Source organism: Dermacentor andersoni, chromosome 2 (assembly GCF_023375885.2).
Source record: "Dermacentor andersoni chromosome 2, qqDerAnde1_hic_scaffold, whole genome shotgun sequence".
Taxonomy (NCBI): Eukaryota; Metazoa; Arthropoda; class Arachnida; order Ixodida; family Ixodidae; genus Dermacentor; species Dermacentor andersoni.
Window position 1 is genome coordinate 179,055,598 of NC_092815.1, and position 18,816 is coordinate 179,074,413.

At 45.3% G+C, this 18,816-nt stretch overlaps 1 protein-coding gene across 1 annotated transcript in view; it reads right to left on the reverse strand.

Moving 5' to 3' along the window:
* Positions 1–18,006, reverse strand: part of LOC126540371 (ATP-binding cassette sub-family F member 2) — a 44,120-nt gene extending 26,114 nt beyond the window's left edge. The window contains exons 1-6 of the mRNA XM_050187171.3: positions 17,880–18,006; positions 16,937–17,118; positions 8,693–8,908; positions 3,634–3,822; positions 1,366–1,506; positions 382–508 (exon numbers count right to left, since the gene is read on the reverse strand). Of these exons, the coding sequence (XP_050043128.1) occupies positions 382–508; positions 1,366–1,506; positions 3,634–3,822; positions 8,693–8,908; positions 16,937–17,114 (851 nt within the window). The 5' untranslated portion in view covers positions 17,115–17,118; positions 17,880–18,006. The remainder of the gene's footprint in view (positions 1–381; positions 509–1,365; positions 1,507–3,633; positions 3,823–8,692; positions 8,909–16,936; positions 17,119–17,879) is intronic.
* Between the last annotated feature and the right edge of the window lie 810 nt (positions 18,007–18,816).

Here is an 18,816-nt window from a genome sequence, read left to right on the forward strand (position 1 = left end):
TAAAAGCTTTCTATAGCTGTGCTTTATGCATTTTATGACTCTGGCATCCAGCGGCTGCACCCACCTCATCCAGTGCCACGGAAAAAACACCACTTTCACATTTCGAAGGCTGTATGTGTCTGGTGGATGGCACAATGCATTGTCTGGAAAAACCAGTATTTCTCTTGCACTGACATGCATTTTGCAGTCTAGCTGCCGCAGAAAGCTCAATGATCCAACAACGAAGGTAGGAAAGTGAGCAGCAATAGAGTGACGTGAAAAGTGGGAAGGAAAATGAACGACGAGACAGCAGCAATTACGAGGAAAGGAAAATGTCACACATCACCCCCTCCCCGTGCTACTGAAAAAAAAAAAGAAAAAAAAAAAAAGAAATCCACGCACGTCTTTAGCTCCTCCTCCAGCCAGACACAAGCGTCCAAGTCAAGGTGGTTCGTAGGCTCGTCCAAGAGCAATATGTGCGGTCGTACGTACAGTGCACGGGCCAAGGCAATGCGCATCCGCCATCCTCCTGCAGCAACAGCAGAGGCAAGGGTGTCACGGTCACAAGGGTCACATTTCTTGCTACATTATTGCTAAGATGGCGACATCATTTCCAATGCGCACAAGCTATTTTTCAATGCTTGTTTCCCTACACCCTGCTATAGCCAGGCTTGGCTGCAGTAGGTCAAGATAAATTAAACATAAACCGAGTCTATCACAGGACCCAACGGCATTTCCCAAGCCTATCTCTCTGCTCCCCCCCATGTGATTCGAAAACAATGTTTACCTTGCAGCATATGCTCAACTCATTTTCTGACAGCCCCAACTGCCCATCCTTTGGCATTTCACACCCTGTCGCTCCATCAGAACCCTGAATCTCTTTATTACAGTCAGTGTGTGCTGAACCAAGGTCAAAGTTTTTTGAACTAGAGCATCAGGATCTATGGTTTGCTTTACCAGTGATTGCTGTTCGTGGAGTAAGTTGCAGCTATTGTGTTCACTGCCCTCTTTCTTTGGAAGTATTCACCAGAATCACTCGTCCAAACCTAGAACTTGATTCCTGGTCTGCAAAGTGTGTGTGCTTGTGCTGTCATTTTGAGTTATTTTTGCTAAACCCGCTATTGCTTTTTCTGAACTGCCCTCTACAGTTCTTTAAATGTGTGGTTCTCTCCCTGCCTCCGATAAGCTATGGCTATTGTCTCCTTTCAATCTCTTCATGGCATTCCGTTTTATCTTTAAAGTTACTAATCTACAAGCACTGCTGTACTGACAAAATGCTGCAGTTTAATGGTAAGCAATGCCTTTCATATGCACTGCATGAATCACAAAAGAAATCACCAAGAAAAACTGATCACACATTCATGTGACAGTCTGCTCCTAACTTACCAGAGAAGTCCTTGCACTTTTTCTGCTGCATTGCGGGTGTGAATCCCAGGCCGTGAAGAATGTAGGCCGCCTTCATCTCGGCCACATCGGCACAAATGTCATCGAGACGTTCGTAGACATCAAGCAGCTGCTCCTGGGCTTCTGCATGGCCAGACCGAAGAACTACGTTACCAATCGTGCTCACGCACACTTTAATTGTGACAACTACTGCAGGACGAAAGCAAACAAAATTTTACACAAGTTTGCTCGGATGGTAAAGGGCTTTGCTTCAGGTCATTTCATAAGGTAAGAACAAGGGTGAAACAACCTGTTCCACTGCAACGACACATTCTGCTGAACAAGGCAGAGACAGAAGCACCTGCCTTTCCAGGACATTAGCTAGGAAAGGCCGCAGTGCTGAAAGCCCACAATGAGCTGAACGACCCATCCAACACTTCAAAAGACATTTTCCTTTTACACATGATGCTCCTATGCTATACTACTTCCAGATCAGAGTGACTGTTTGATCACCTGCCATTACTGCCACCTGTGCTGTAGCACAAACAATAAGAGATAACTTTTTGAGGAGCACACACGCACATTTCCTCCAGTGTACCGTGCCAAGAGCTGGCAGAAGGGTCAGGGAAAGCGCACCTTGCCCCCTTCCACAGTTGCCTGCACGACGCACATTTCCACGAGTCTGGCTGGAAAGCGAATAAGTATTCCTCCCTATTCAAGCAGGACAGCTGTTTTGCAAAACTACAGTTGAACCAAGCAATAACGAAATCAATGGGGAACGCAATAAAATTCGTATTGTATGGATTTCATTGTTGCGAAATGAGACTGCACAGATAGGGAATGCACTGCAGAACTAAACTTTACTGTCAAAATACCATTAGCCTACTTTGGCAAGCCTTGCTCAAGGCCATAGAACGGCACTGCTGACAAAGTGTGCGCCATGCATCAATCGGCATTGCCGTGTGGCAGTATTCTTGGTTGATTGCTTTCAGAAATACAATCACTTCTGCTAGATAGTGCGTAACTTGGCACAGGATGCGCAGCAAAAGAGCTCCATGCACGCAGGAGCATTTCTCCAGCGCACACTGTTGCGCATAGATGCCAGTGCGAGTGCCAAAAGTGATTGTATCTCACATTCCTGAAAGCCATCGACCGAGATTACAGGCCCTTCGTGCAAATCAACATCTGGCACCAAATCATGTGCGGATTTGTGTCGAATAATCTGCACACCATGCCTATTGAGTGGCACTGAAACCAGCATTGTTGAAGTAAGGGACACATATTTCGGACGATAGCTCAATCATGAACAGATGCGTGGCAGTTCACGCTGCGGCCGCCATCTCAAGCGACGTAAACAAGTCCACATGGTGGGACATGGATTTTTATTTGTTCTACTTTTCTCACTGAGCTGCACATTGCGCATTGTACTAGATGTGCAGAAACCATCGTTACACGTCGGTAGCGACATGCCTGCCACCTCAAACATGCAATCAATAAACAAGATGGTGTACATGTGTTTCTGGTGCACGTAATCACTTCCTGCGCTTGGTTATTTTTGTAAACAAAGATGGCGGCACCTGTGCAAGCGTAATGGGGTAGTATACTGTGCACTTTAACTGCAAAGCAAATGCATTTGAGCACTTTTTCGAGTCTACTAGTCTTGCAAGAGTAGGTAATGTGCAGGGTTACATACTAGTAAATTGTGATGATGTGGGATTGCAGTTCAGCGACTTTTCGTTGTTGAGAGGTACGAAATGCATTAAATCCTATGGGCATTCACCGGGGATACGAAAACATTTTGTTGTCACAGAATTTCATTCACGAGTTTCGACTGTTAGATGTAAAAGAGTTCTAGAGAAGACTCGCATTTTCTGGCTGCAACTAACCTGGCCTTCTCGCAGCCGAGCTCGTTGGATAATCCTGCACGAAGATGGGCGAGCCCCTTCACTGCTATCCTTAACAGTTTACAAAGCGGATATCCTTTCTCCGCACACTTAGTTAGCACACTGTTGTTCTGCCTTGTTCGCCCAAACCTGCAGTAGTCACAGCTACTTGCACCATGAGTTGTGGATGCAGTACCGACTGACTGAGTGTGGCTAGAACAGGAGCTTGCCTTTCCCCCCTAGCAGCATGCAGTGTACCCCATACATACTGCTTGAAAATAAAATTTGATGAGACAGAATACAACAAGGTCATCACGAATCGCATCAACGATGGGTGTGTCTGCAAGTTGTCAATAATTCAGTCAAAGCTGAGAGGAGTTATTAATACCGTCGTCCTCGATATGTGCCAGCTCTTCTGCGAGCTTCTCAAGGCGGTTGCGCTCGCTGTCCACCTCCAGGACGGCCTGAAGTGCCGTCTTCTCGCTGGGTGCGATCTCCCGTGTCAGGTGGTAGATGTCCAGCTGCGACTGGATTGGTACCTCCCGCCGACCCAGCGCTGACAGCAGCGTAGACTTGCCTGCATCCAGCCAGAAGCGGGACAGATGATTAAAGAGCTCAGTCAAACAATGGCTATGCAAAAGCACTACTATTGAAATAAGCTTCATATCATCCAACATCAAGAGGTGAACACAGAAAGGCCAGCATAAGCCAAAGAAAACAAAGTGAGCAAGCTTTTCTCTGGGAGCAAACTTGCATCTTGCAGCAACTTAACATTCACTATCGCTGAAAGGGCTTCATATACAGTAGACTTCCGTTACTTCAATCCCTGTCGAAGGTCCCGCATGGCACTCATGCATTTCTATGGGGTCAAACCTTCTATATTTTCACCCTAAAAGTGGGCTTTGCCAAATAATTCGAACTTTACCAATCAGCACACATGCACCTATCCCCTAAGGTGACCCCAATAGCAACCCCTTTAGTGGCAGCATTTGTGTTGGTGGGACAGCGAAGGTGTTGAACATGTGTCATCTCTTTGAAAATGCCTATTTTCGGCCTGCCCTAGGAAGTTTCTCAAGCAATAACTGTAGCACACGACGTCTCATTATGGTATTCGCCAGCACAGTGCAAGTGGACACGATACTAACATTGCCCAGTGGCGTTTGCATGCTTTACCGCAAAACACAGATGTACAGTGGAACCCCGTTCATACGTTTTTCACCGGACCGGGGAAAAAAAACGTAACAGCCGGGAAAACGCAACAGTGAGGAAAGCTCCGAAAATGAATTAAAAAAGTGCAGCTTCAACTATAGACAAGTTATTTCCACAGAGTGCGCTTAGGACTTAAAAAAGTCTAGAATGGTGGCTTGCCGTTTCTTTCGCTCGCTAGAAATCGCCACACGTTTCTCAATACCCTGGAAGGCCGCATTGCTGTCAGCGTCGCTGTGAGGTGCGACGTACCTGCGGAGGAGGTCCAGAGCCGCGACGGCTTCTCCAAAGCTAGGATTTGGCAACTCCCCGGCATCATGCGGCTCGTGCTTCTTGTCGTCACCGCGCCACGGCAATGGCAACGGACGAACGAACGAATATCCGCGGGAAATTTTGCCCTCTTTGGCGTAATCATGCTAACGTGCTAACGATTGTTTAGTATTACTGCGGAGCGCGCGCGTCCGAGCAGCCCGGTTGCGCGCAGCGCGGCGTGGGAGAAACGTAAACAAGAGAGGAGAGCAGGCCCGATAGGCGGAGCAACGCCACGAGCAACGCCAACTTCCAGTTTCACTTTAGCTTCACAAAGAGTGACGTCAGGGCCTCTCCTGAGTTTCCTTCCTCCGTGAGTCGACCCGTCCAACAACCATGCGGTGACCGTAATCACAGTGATGATAGTAAGATCATTTTTCACGAATGGCCACTTAGTGGCGGCCTCATGCGGCCTCTCGAACTGGCGTGCGGCTTCTTACAGCCAGTTCCATAGCCAAGCCCGGCCAAGCCCAGCCAAAACTCGTCAAAAGCCAAAATGGCGGTTGGAGCGCGTTGTCTACTTAAGCCCAGGCGGGTTCGGGGTGCTAAGTTGCGACGTATCATGCGGGAACGTTTTCACAGCTACAACGTAACAGCGGGGTTCCTTATACATTGGATCCTATGGAAGCTATGCCGGGACCGGATGAAAACGACGTAGCAGCCGGGAAAACGCAGCAGTGAGGAACGTAACAGCGGGGTTCTACTGTATTGCGGCAAAGTTGACTTTAGGAAACTGGATACCATTGTGCAACGCATATATGACTCTTGCACATTTTTCTTGAAAAAAAAAAGAGTGTGTGTGTGTGTGTGTGTTAGATTTCTACTTAGTTTAGGTACTTTAATGTCATTTCTAGGTTAGCTTGTAACTATGGACACACAAAAAGTAGATGGCGCTTGATTCCGGGGCATGTTAGAATCAGGAAAATGCTGCCAAATGAATCAGTGGTGCGCTTTGGCATTTATTCTGCATCTTGCTTTATCTGACTCATTGGATAATTTAATAAATTTCTCCGGTCCCATCAAATTTGAATTAACAGTAGTTGACTATACTTTCATACGAAAGCTAAGTGATATGGACTCCATGTCATTTCTATATGAACAATAGAAAATTGGGAGAATGCATATGAATTTTTTCATAAAGGATGATGCAACGGCATTGTGATTAGATTGAATGTGATGACCTATGTGTGGCCATAATTAAAGATCTAACAGATATGGCTGTTATCACATGTAATCAGGAACGATTACAATCACTGCCACAAACAGACAATCTGACACACCCACCAATACCACAAATAAAACTTTCTTGGACACATCAACACTGAGCCAACTTATCAAAAGCAAAGAAAGGGAAACATTACATTAATATTTATGAAAACGTTACTTCATTGCTGGCTGGTGTTCTTTTGTGGCCTAGCACCAAATGAGTGTTGTAATGCACACAACACAATTTGCATGTTATTTCAAATGTCTTTTCAGACATGGTCCCTAATTACAATATAACTTTGTTCATGAGTTCTGGAAAAAAACGTGAGAAAAAAAATGTGCCGACCAGGAAAATGCATGATCCGAAGTAAATAAACAATTTGACAGACTCAACTATTGTTGACATCTACGCAATACAAAGCCTTGTGCGGATCGTTGTGGCACGAGACGCCGACGTGCGTCAAGCTGGTGGTGCTCCGGCGGCCCGAGACACATTTTGTTGTTTTCCTATTATGTGGCGTTTTACGGGGGCGACGGGAAACCGAAACAAAATCGAGCTGGTGGCCGATGACGGATGCAGCCGAAGGGAAACGTGACGCCCACATCGTGCCCCCACAGCAGGGAATGGCGGCGCGATTGGATTGGATTGGATTGGCCTACTAAAGCATGCAGTACGCTACCTATGGCACTACGCACCGAGTGCTGTAAAACAGGTGAGGATGCTCATCGCAAGAGGTTTGGTGACGATAGCTGTGAATGCGACGTGCGACGACCCAGGCGGAGATTTCCTGATACCGGAATAAGAAACTGTGCGTGCCGTCGTTTTCACACGAGACATATACTGTATTTACTCGCATAATGATCGCACCCCTAAATTCTGTCGTCAAAATTCGATTTTTTTTATTTCAAGTGTAATGGTCGCACCCCGAACTTGCCGCAGCGATATGTCATGTGCCAAGTCTAGCTAATAACGATCGCGCTTACCATCTGTCGAATGCTACGCGAACGACTCTTCAAGACAAACCAAGCGGTCTGCATGCACTAAACATTCTTAAGCAGATGCCCCATTTCATTCCTTTCCGCACTTTCATGACAACGAAAGCTACAACCAAACTTGTCTTTATTATGTGTAGGCTTTATAATGGTTGTGCTCAACAACAACAAAAAAGACGCCTTTCGATTCTTCTCGTCTGCACTCGTGGGCTTGCAACAAATCGCGAGCGGCAACGATAGCAGCCATGTTTACACTGATACGTTAGAAGTGTACCCTATTCATAAGCTGACGCTTGTAACACAGCTAAGACATTCTCCCACCCTTAGCGGAAACGTGCCACATTAGGATAGTAGTGAAGACAAATGCCGCAGTTTCCGCAGCATGCCCGCCATGTGTTCCCATGTCACTGGCAGCTAAGCACGCCCACCCGTTTCTGTCCCCTCAAAGCGGACGTAACTACGTTACTGCCGTAAACTCGCCGATATTAATGATATTACTCATTACTGATATGGAAGAAACTATTTCAATGAGCGTAATGTACTCACGAGAAGAAAAACAATTGCGTTCGGAGCGTTCGACTTGCTCCGCCGGCCGCCATTTATACAGCGGCAGCCCCTAATTTGTTGACTTGTCATCCTGCAGCAAATGCGGGATGAATTTGTTTTTCTTTTTACGGGAAATTTAACCCGCGTAGTGATCGCACCCCTGAATTTGCGTCAGTCTTTTGGACAAAGAAGTGCGGTCATTATGCGAGTAAATACGGTAATCCGCTATATACTGTTCTCGATTGTGTGCCTTACGCCTTTTCTTGTTCACATCGGATCTAGCGCGCGGAAAATGTTCATGATTGCAGTCTGCAGCAGGGAACAGCGGTGCCTCTCGGTTATCGCCTATGAAAAGTGTGCACTACGCTTTTGATGGCACCACACACTGCAAAACATAGAGGCAAAGATGCTTATCGCTATAGGATTGGTGGTGATAGCTGTGAACGCCATGTGCGACGACCCCGGAGAAGATCTACCGGTACCGAAATGAGAAACTGGGTGTGCGTCGGCGTTTTAACGCGAGACGGGCAGGTGAGTACTGCGGTGAACCTGCTGAGGCGGGTAGCAATATGCTGTTCTCGATCATGCATGCCTTGTGCATTTTCTTGATTACATGGGATCTAGCGGCCGGAAAACATATCACACGATCGCAGTTTGGCGACGTACTGAACGTTGGTGCCGAAAAATCATTTCTTTCCGGGAACGTATGAACCCGTAAAAAATGAGCGCAACTCTGTTGGGTCATTTTTTGTGTTCTTAATTGCGAACGTTGGCACCAGAAAAACTTACGTAACGGGAATGTATCAACGAGGTTCTACTGTATTTCTGTTAGGCTGCTGATCACTGTTCACATAAAACAAGCTTGACCAAAAGCTCCTCTCCCAGAATAATATTTTCATCAATCTGTCTTAAAAATAAAAGTATTATTGCTACGAAATATGCTATTATGCACAAGCAAGAAACGATCATATAACCAGCCATATCATATGGCACATTAGTAAGTAAAACTGCACACTGGCTGTCGTGACTAATCACACTGCATTCCGCACCAAGGCGAAAGGTCCACCCAACCATGCCACCCCACAACCCTGCACCAAATTTCGCAACCAGTGCAAAAGTTAAGCAAACCAATGTCAGCAAAATGATGCCAAGCAAACATGGAATTGAGAAAACCAAGGGAGCCCTACCGCTGCCATTGAGGCCGATGAGCCCGTACCGTTGCCCGCAGTTGAGCTCGAGGCGCGTGTCGACCAAGATCTCCACGCCGTGGAAGGTGATGGAAAGGTTGTCAATTTTAACGTCCCGTGAGCGCGGGTGCACTGCCAACACACCCGTGCAAGCCCTCGCCTCGGCATTCAACCGCATGTCTTCTTCGAGGCGGCGCACAAGCTCCCGTTCGGCCTCTGCAATATGCGGGCGACAATGCAAATCTCAGGTCAGTATGTTGGTCATGCTGGCTTAGTAAGTTACCCTATGGATAAACACACAGAGATGTTCTTCGTACTGCCCTGCTCCGAAAGAAATTGGCGCCTTTTCGCAGTGTGCGATAACACATGACCAACCGCAGCCAGCTGTTTTAATTACATGATAACTTTTCTGTTTTTCACTGCAGAAAACATGTTATGTGGATTCAGACCACAAGAACAAACTAATTCACAGCAGATTCATGTTATGTGTGCAATAACCTTTAACCCCTCAAATGCACAAAAGGCAAATAATACAGCTGTTGTTACAAGCACCAATTTTGCAATCTAACCTTCAAGGCTACAAGTGGCGTGTCACAAGCACTTTACTATGCAGTGAAAATTGTGCGAGTGTTTCTACACACAGGACAAACTTGGCAGCTGCAGATCACACTACAAACAAATTATCAGATTTCTTAGCACTTGGATGGCGGGGCAGTTTTACCAATGACAGGGATTTAAAAATGTATTTGTGCTATTATTGGCAACTCTTACAGTTGGTAACACTCACCACAGAGGCCTCCTAATGCGAACTGCTGGGTTCTCATGGCCATAATTAATGAATGGTGGCGCTTTACGACACAAAGGTACTACCACACAAAGGTGGCTATGGAGGGCTCTGGATTAATTTCGACCACACGGGGTCTGGTAACGTCCACTTAAATTTACCTGGTGTACCACCTAACACGGAGCAAATCAATAAAGATGCCTTCTGCATGAATGAACCTCCTGAAGAAGCATGCAATATTTTTGCGTTATCACTTATATTAAGTAATCAGTAGCGATTATTTAACCCTTTCATGCCAAGCTGTTGTCCTGAATTCTGGCCAAAAATGGCCAAATTATTTTTAAAGACCCCAACTGCCAACATATTTTTCACCTCACCAGAAATAATTCTGGTGCTTCTGCTTGTGCTGTCTTGAGAATGGTGTGCTGCCATCTATCAAAATCCCGTTGAGCACTGAGAAATAATTAGGCTTGTCCATGTCATTGCTAGAAAATGCGTAGTACCGCTCTGAGCTTGCCCTTGGGTGTTTTTACCAGAAACATGTGTACAAACCCCGCTAGTCAAAGACACAGAAGGGGTTAACTAATATTTTGATCATTAAACTAATGGCCACAATGTCAACAGATGGGTTGCACAGATGTCATTGCAGCTGTCATGCTGGTGCACAGGCACGGTGATAAGCTGGGTCTGTGAGGTCACGTGAAAGCTATCAATATGAAGTTTGCAGAGAACATATGAAAATATTAGTACTTTCAGATGTTCATGATGTTACTGTTTGCATAGTTTTTTTTTCATGCTTTAAAGAAAGCCCCTCAATGCCTTTGCCACTTGCATGTGACATACATTTGAAAGTGGCATTTTCAAATGTGCCCTATGAACTTTGTATCGACATTGTAGGTGTAAAATTAATGATGTTAGTCAGTTACAATATTTACTTGAAGACAGGTCCAACACGAATTTAGGCCGACGCATATATTTTTAGAATGAGAAAATTTAAAAATGACAATGCTTTATTCACAGTAAGCTCTGCTACTAGATTTCGCTAGTTGGTGCCACAAGCTGCATCCTCATCAGACACTTTGTAGGTGTCCTTGGCACTCCTAACGACAGTGTCCTCAGTGTTGGATATGCAGCATTTCTTAACGCCAGCCTGGATAATCTCCAGACTGACTTCATGGTGGGTGCGACAAAGGAACTCTGTTACCTTGTTACTTTTGCTGGCTTTGTCCATGTATACAGGCTGAGATTATTTAGTCAAAAATATAGGTCAACAGCTCATTGTGGGCCACATTTCCATGGGAAAGGAAAGGGTCGACCTATATTCAAATCAATATGCTAATTGAAGCAGACTGAAATTGGCATACGAAAGAAGAGGAAGTCTGTAAAAAGAAAGGTTAGCAAAGAATAAGATTAAAGGGCCCCTAAGCCACCCCTCATATTTCTTTTTATGCATTTTAAATAAACATGCACATTGTGTGCAGCATACCGTGATGATCACCTTTTGTGAATATGGCAGCACTAAGCGCCATGGGGAAGTCGCACACATATGCACATATGCATACACATACAAAAACACTCCTCTGACCCTCTCCAGGATTTTCCTGTCCTTTCTTCGCAAGTCGTAATGCCAGTAGGTTGCTCTGTGTGACATAATCAAGGTAAAAGCTGGCGACGTGCTAGTCTACAAAAAGACACCAGCACCCCCTGGCTGTGTGTTCATTGTAGACTTGTATACAGCTGCCATTATATGAGAAGTTTTCAAGGCGGGGAGGCTCGCCAACTGTGTACCACTGAACCTTGCATGAAGCTTCCGTTCAGTTGGCATTGAGTGGAGGGTGATTAGGGGGTGGACATTGGGGGACCCTTTCTTCCGGTGTATTGATGCAACCAGTAGCTTTCACTACACTGCATAGAGTTGGTGTGAGAACACGGTGAGGAGAGAGCAATAGCAGGGAAGGTAGCTAAGGCAAATGAGAAATCGTGGCGGCCGCGTTGCCGCTCGTCAAATGCCTATAACTTTGACATTACAGCATCATTAAAACTGTTCCTACGGCTGTGTGTTAATTGTAGACTTGTACACAGCTGCCATTATATGACAAATTTTAAAGCTCAGTGGTCTACGGGCCTTTTAAATGGTACACAACACCCACCTCGCCAAAGCTGCATCTCGTGGTTACTTACTCAAACCAAGACCGCTACATTAATTACTTAATAAGAACACATATACTGTAGCCTTATTTCGGAGGTTGCTGACAATGTACAAGTGGTTTCGTCTGCCCAGAGGCAGTGCTACATTTTTAAAAGTTGCTCCATATTAGCTGGGTCACTTGGTATGAACACAAGTGCTCCAACACGCCGCCCCCATCGGAATGTAGCCACTTCAGCGTGCCTTGAACCTGTAACTGTGTTCAGAAGCATAGTGCCATAGACACTGAGCTACATTAGCGTAACAAGTGCGTACCAAATTGCAGACGGCACAAATTTAATAAATATTCTATTGTAAAAGGAGATGTAGAAAGCAAACTTCAGAGGATAATCACCGAGATTCCCTGCCTTTGCTCTATTTCTTTATTCTATGTCATCCCAACGCTGAGTTTCTGAGAGAAACTGCAACATAAAAAGCAACATCTCGTCTATTGTTGCAACGCATCTCTGCCAATTTGTAAGTGTAATGTTATATTGACCTGTTTCACGGAGCACTTTGTTCTAGAAAAACGAGATGGCACTTCCGGCGGTGTGCCACACTTGGCCTCAGCGACAGCACACATATGCGAAACCATTACCGCTTCTACCTTGCTTCTGTGCGATCAGCTGTTGGAAATGCAACTGAGTTTTCACAGACGCACTGTGCTCCAATCACGCTGAAGAATTGTGTAGTAGTGGCTTGAAGACGTGTGCAGTAGTTTGCTGCAAAAATAGTGACTGGCATATTGAGGAATGAAATGAACCTGTGTGGCCAAGTTCGCGGACCACTGCTAGAACTGTCCGTGTAACGGGCACTTCCAAGATCTACGGCTTTCCTCGATACAGAAATTTTCTCATCCACCAACGTGGTATCGCTAACTTTTAAAGAAAGGGCTTCAGCGACGGAACATTGGCAAGAGTGAGTACCACTCGTTAAGCAATGACAGAGGGCGCAGTGGCGCTTGGTGTCATAGTAAGTTTTGCACACGTTAGCTACGCACACCGACCCAAACTGGCACACTAACTTATGCTCGCTCTATCACCAGCCTATTAAGAATAAGTAAACGGGTGCACACTATATATATATGCACAATAAATGACGGACTACATCGACAGAACACGAATATACAAAGCTGAATATTTTGCCACGGTGCACAAGAGTAAGCGAGTTACAACAGTAATACAATGTATAGAACAGCTACGTTTGAAGCCTTGTGCGCAGTAAGAAAAAATCTATCACAACTGTGCCCACCCGCAGGCGATTAGGCAGAAAATAATCAGATAGTGACTGCACCAAGGAACTTTACTGAGTCATGTGACAAGCCACTGCTTCAAAGTATTTGCCAAATAAAGAACGAAGGGCAAAATACACTGATCCTGAATCAATTCATAAGCAGAAATTTTGGATAGCTTGCAATACATATTTAGCCCTGTTTTTAAAACAAGCACCATATATACACTGCTCGTGCTGTTTGGACAAAGCTTAATCAGCTCCTAAAGCGCTGTTACATGTTCTCTGAAGCTCTGGCCAAAGCTTCGTGTCATCCACCCAGTCAACCGTCAACAATATCTCCCGAAACAGTGGTATGCCGAGCAGCACCGGCGTCATACACATCCATTGTAAACAGACAAGCAACGGAGGCAACCGAGGCAAGCAATGGATGTGTCACCACATGATCAAACATGGTAGCGCCCACGGGATCGCCGCGAAAATGGTCAATAAAGTTGCCATGTTAAGGCTAGGCAATGTTTAATGCCCTTTAAAACAAGGAATGCAATATACATGCCCAATTGGCTTTGCAAGGGACTTGTGCAAAAATGCTGCCACTTGTACAGGTGCAGCCAAAAGGTAATTGGAACACAGGAGCAGTGGTCAAATTGTATCCCAGTGCCCCATAGCAGCCTTGAGAGGAAGCTAGAAATTGGAGCACGGATGCACTCAGGCCTGTGCTCACTGCCAATTCACAGATCTAGATTTGTTTATCATCATCATCAGCCTATTTTTATGTCCACTGCAGGACGAAGGCCTCCTTGCAATCTCCAATTACCTGTCTTGCGCTAGCCAATTCCAACTTCCACCTACAAATTTCCCAATTTCATCAACCCACCTAGTTTCTTGCAGTCTTCGACTGTGCTTCCCTTCTCTAGGCACCCATTCTGTAACTTTAATGGTGCATCAGTTATCCACCCTACTAACTGCATGGCCTGCCCAGCACGATTTTTTCTTCTTGATGTCGGTTATAATAACGCCTACCCCGTTTGCTCTCTGATCCACACCACTCTCTTCCTGTCCCTTAATGTTACACCTAAAATCTTTTTCGTTCCATCGCTCTTTGTGTGGTCAACTTGTATTCGAGCTTCTTTATTAATCTCCAAGTTTCTGCCCCATATGTTAGCACCGGTAGAATGCAAAGATTGCACAATTTTCAACGACAGCGGTAAGCTCCCAGTCAGGATTTGGCAATACCTGCTGTGTGCACTCCAAGCCATTTTTATTCTTCTGTAAATTTACTTCTCACGATTTCCTTCTCAATTTCTCCTTTGTGAGTAATTGACCTATAGATAAACATACTCCTGTACAGACTCTAGAGGCTAACTGGCAATCCTGAACTCTTGTTCTTTTGTCATGCTGTTGAACATTGTCTGTCCTGCATATTAATCTTCAACCCCACTTACACTTTCTCAATTAAGGTCCTCAATCATTTGTTGTAATTCGTCCCCAGTGTTGCTGAACAGGACAATTTCAGTTGCAAACTGAAGGTTGCAGAGATATTCCCTGTTGATCCTTGCTCATAAGCCTTCCAAGTCTAATGGCTTCAATACTTCTAAGCATGCAGTGAACAGCACTGGAGAGGTTGTGTCTCATTGCCTGACCCCTTTCTTGACAGGTAGCTTTCTACTTTTCTTGTGGAGAACCCAGGAATCTGTGGAATGTTTGTAGATATTTGCCAAGATATTCATGTATGCCTCCTGTTTATATGTGCTCCTTGATTACGCAATGCCTCTGTCACTGCTGGTATCTCTACTGAACCGAATGCTTTTTATAATCTATGAATGCCATATAGAGATGCTGATTGTACTCTGCAGATTTCTCGATTACATGATTAATGACATGGATGTGATCATCTGTAGAGTGTCCCTTCCTCAAGCCAGCCTATTCTTTTGGTTGACTGAAGTGTTACCCTTATTCTATTGGAAATTATCTTAGTGAATATTTTATGCAATACTGGAAGAAAGATAATGGGTCTCTAATGGGTCTATCATTTGTCAATTCTTTAATGTCTCCCTTTTTGTGGATTAGTATAACGTTGACATTCTTCCTGTTCTCTGGGACCCCTGAAGTTGTGAGATATTGTGTATAAAGGGCCACAAGCTTTTTAAGAACGATGTCCTCCATAAAGATGGAGGAGACATTTTTTTACACGTGTATCGAATTGTCATTCACACCTGTGGCTAAGCACTCGCTAGCAAGATGTCGCCGATAGCATATATAGCGACACTCGTCTGTGCCACCGGGAGTGAGTGCAGCACATGTAAACTACAAAAACATCTATGCTATTAGCACCATCAAGCTAGTGAGCGTTCAGCTGCAGAAGGTGTGAACAAGGGTTAAAAAAAATTGTGGGGTTTCAAGTGTCAAAACCATGATCTGATTATGAGGCACACCATAGTGGGGGGGCTCATGAATAATTTGGACCACCTGGGATGCTTTAACCTGCACCTAAATTTAAGTACACGGGTGTTTTCGCATTTAGCGCCCATTGAAATATGGCTGCCATGGCCGGGATTCGATCTCGTGATTTCGTGCTTAGCAGCCCAACACCATAGCCACTAAGCAACCATGGCGGATGTGAACGATGGTTTGATACACGGGTAAAGACAGACAGAAAATTGTGAACTGGTGGTGGGCGCTGGGCTAAGCACATACATGATCACATTTTTATAAAACATTTGTAACTTAAGACACACACACAACACGTCAAATAAACAGCGCTTGATCCTGTCAATTCGTGTCTCCCCTTTGACATTGTACTTTGCACTGTAATCAATACCAACCAGCCCTATTAACCATGCTCTCAATTTCTAGCTTTCCCCCGAAGGTGCTAGAGGGCATTGGGATTCTGTTCAGTCACAGGCTCCTATGTTCCAATTACAGGTCCCTTTACCTGCACCACTCTCAAGCCAGTTCAGAGTAGTGCACGAAATGTTAAGAAATTGTGCAGCTCGATTTAAGCTGCGCAGGCACAACACGACACTACAAACCAATGCCAAAATGGAGATGAAGTGCAGGCGTTATGTTTTGTCTGACTAATATGTGCCGCCTACGTAAGCATGAGAAATCTAAAACCACAGCTGAGGTACAAATACACCCCGAACTTGCGTAGACAGTGGCGCTTATGCCCATGTGCTGCACTGCTGCTTCGCACCCATGCGCGTGCCAAGTCGTCACCGTCAGTAGAAAGGGTGCAGAAATATCGTGCACATTTTAGAATGAACGGCACGGGTCACAGGGTACCATTGCTGCACCACCACTGAAATGAAAGGCACGGTGCAGCACCTCGTGAACTGGTTCAGGTGCCGCAGGCTAGCCGAACAGACCTTACTTTGGCCGCACATGTACATGACGCCACAGATGTTTTTGAGATTGTTAACGGTTAGACACTGATATATAGTAACATCTCGGAGCAACCTGAAGTTCCACTTATAGCCTATAGCTGAAATCAACTTTGCTGGCTATCGAAGAATCAATAAATTTTGGTCAGCCTGCTCTACAGATAAGTGCAAAAAAAAAAAATAAATACCTGACAGACTTAACTGCTGAACAGTCTTTCTACTACATACAAACAAATAATTATCCGCACACGCAACGTGCATGAAAGCTTCTTTCGTTGGTGGTGAAGAAGTTGCTGGCTAAAACTAAACAATGGGCCGACGCAACAGTCGCACCTGTTTTTGACGAACGAATACGAGATCTTTCTTGCGACATCGACCAAGACGGCACGGAAAGGATCCAGTAGCATACAAATTCAGTGTTTAAACCGGAGCAGGGGACCGAAATAGCTTGCTGTGAAACAAGCGCACAAAAAAAAAAAAAAAAGGAAATTAGATTAAACCAAACAAAAATCCTTCAACGTCACCGCTCACCTCGACTCCCCTAACACACAGCTCTGATCGCAATCGCGACCGCTGAACGCAACGAAATGAAGTCAAATTTTCAATTGAAAAAACAAAAAAATGTTAGGAAGAAAACGAAAGAAGAAAAAAGAGAAACATACCGCTCATGTTGTCGCCATTCAGCAGACTGTCTCCCTGGCAATCTCCGTTTTCGATGATGTTGGCGGCGGTGTCGCCGTTGGCCGCATTTTTAGCCGTCTTCTTTTGCTGCTGCTGGTTCCTGCTCTTGACTGCCTCTTTCTTCTTGGCATCGCGCTTCTTTTTGGCGTCGGACGGCATGGCTCTGTGTAAAAGCAACGGCGGCGGGGCCGGTGACGTGGTTGGCGGCAGGTTTAGCGGCGGCGCGAACATTATAAGCCTAAATTAGGTTACCAAGACGTTCGAGAACGACTATGGTTTCATTTTCCTCAAAACATTTCGGCGTCGGCAAACGCGAAAAGCGGCACAAGCTCAGTACGTCGCAATCAGCTCCTGAAGCGCCCGCGCCTTTCAATCAGCTGTGGCGCGCGCACGCAAGCAATTTCTGGCGGCGGCCTTGGCGGCACAGCCTTTAGTAACCCGCACTTCTCGGCTACTACGGATTTTGATTTCATCCCAGCCCTCCCCCTAAGGAATCACGACAGTGTGCCTCGAAAGAGAACAAACAGGCAAATTGCTGGTTCGCCACTGCTGCGAACAGGTCGCAAACACTGCGGTGGACCGATGAAACCAAGGTTGGTTAAAGGTGCGGTCACACCGACTGACGTGAATGCGCAATTCAGGGATTGCAGCGTTGCCGAAATTTTGCCGCGGGAAGCAAACGCAAGTCTAGCAGCTGGAGTCATGTTATAAGCAGGCACTTTTTGCAATCAATGTGCTGTTATTTATATTTAGTTCAAGAAAAAAAACATTCTAAAGGCGTCTGACGTGTGACAAAGGACTTCCCCACTAAGCCACTCACACTCATTCATTCCTCAGGCTAAGCGCCTCAACTATTTGCAGGTAAAGTAGGCGCAATAAGGAGGCGATAAAGTTTGTAAAAGCGAATTTAAGACGTCCGCTCACCTTTGGTTTCTTCGAATTACAGGATTCTGTTTGCTTGTTTCTTTAAATACGTTAAATAGGGAGAACCGGGTCACTTACAAATCACTATTCCAGAGACAGAAGAGCAGAGAGCGGCGTGAGCGGAAAACAGCGCCGCAGTAAATATACGAAAGTAACAAGATACGCAAAATTATACAACATATTATAGAAAGAATTTACAATAAAATATTAGAAACATAAAAAACTTAAGTATTTAAATATCAAGTTAGCTTCATAGTTTTTTTTAGTATTTTGACGTCATGGAAAACTTAGATAGGTGTGACAGCAGTAGGGCAGAAGTCGCTGTGGACGGCGCCATGTTACCTCATACTACGAAGATGCTACTCACACTTCAAACCATTGAAACCATCCAAACACTTGTATTTCGCTTTTATTTCCTTCTTCTCTCTCTCTTTTTACAGGGAAGCTGCTATGATGAGTTCTGAAACGGTTTTTGAGTGGCGGTGAACTCCGGCGTGCGACGGCGTGGTCGATATCAAAAAGCAACGCAACATGTGGGTCCAAATCCACGCCCCAATGTCGGCTTTCTCTCATAAAGTCTAAAGCATCTAGAGGAAAAGCTGGGAGAAAAAAAAAATATGGCAACCGCAAAGACGCTGCCACGTTGCTAGCTTTCATTTTTGTAACGCTAAATATGATCAAAATATGATGCAAAAACAAGCACGTGCGTATGGACAATGTGTAAAGTTCATTCCGCATATTTTTGGGAAATATTCGATTGCTATTTATAAAATGTCAGTATAAAATTTACGGTGCATGAAATAATGCGTTTGCAAGCGCCTGAACTAGATGGCGGCACGGTACAGGCGGAGGTCACGCTACTCACCCGTTCGTAAAGTAGTGCCACGCTTTGAAGAATGCCGCCTCCTCCTCGCGCGCTCTTGCCGAGGCCAACGCT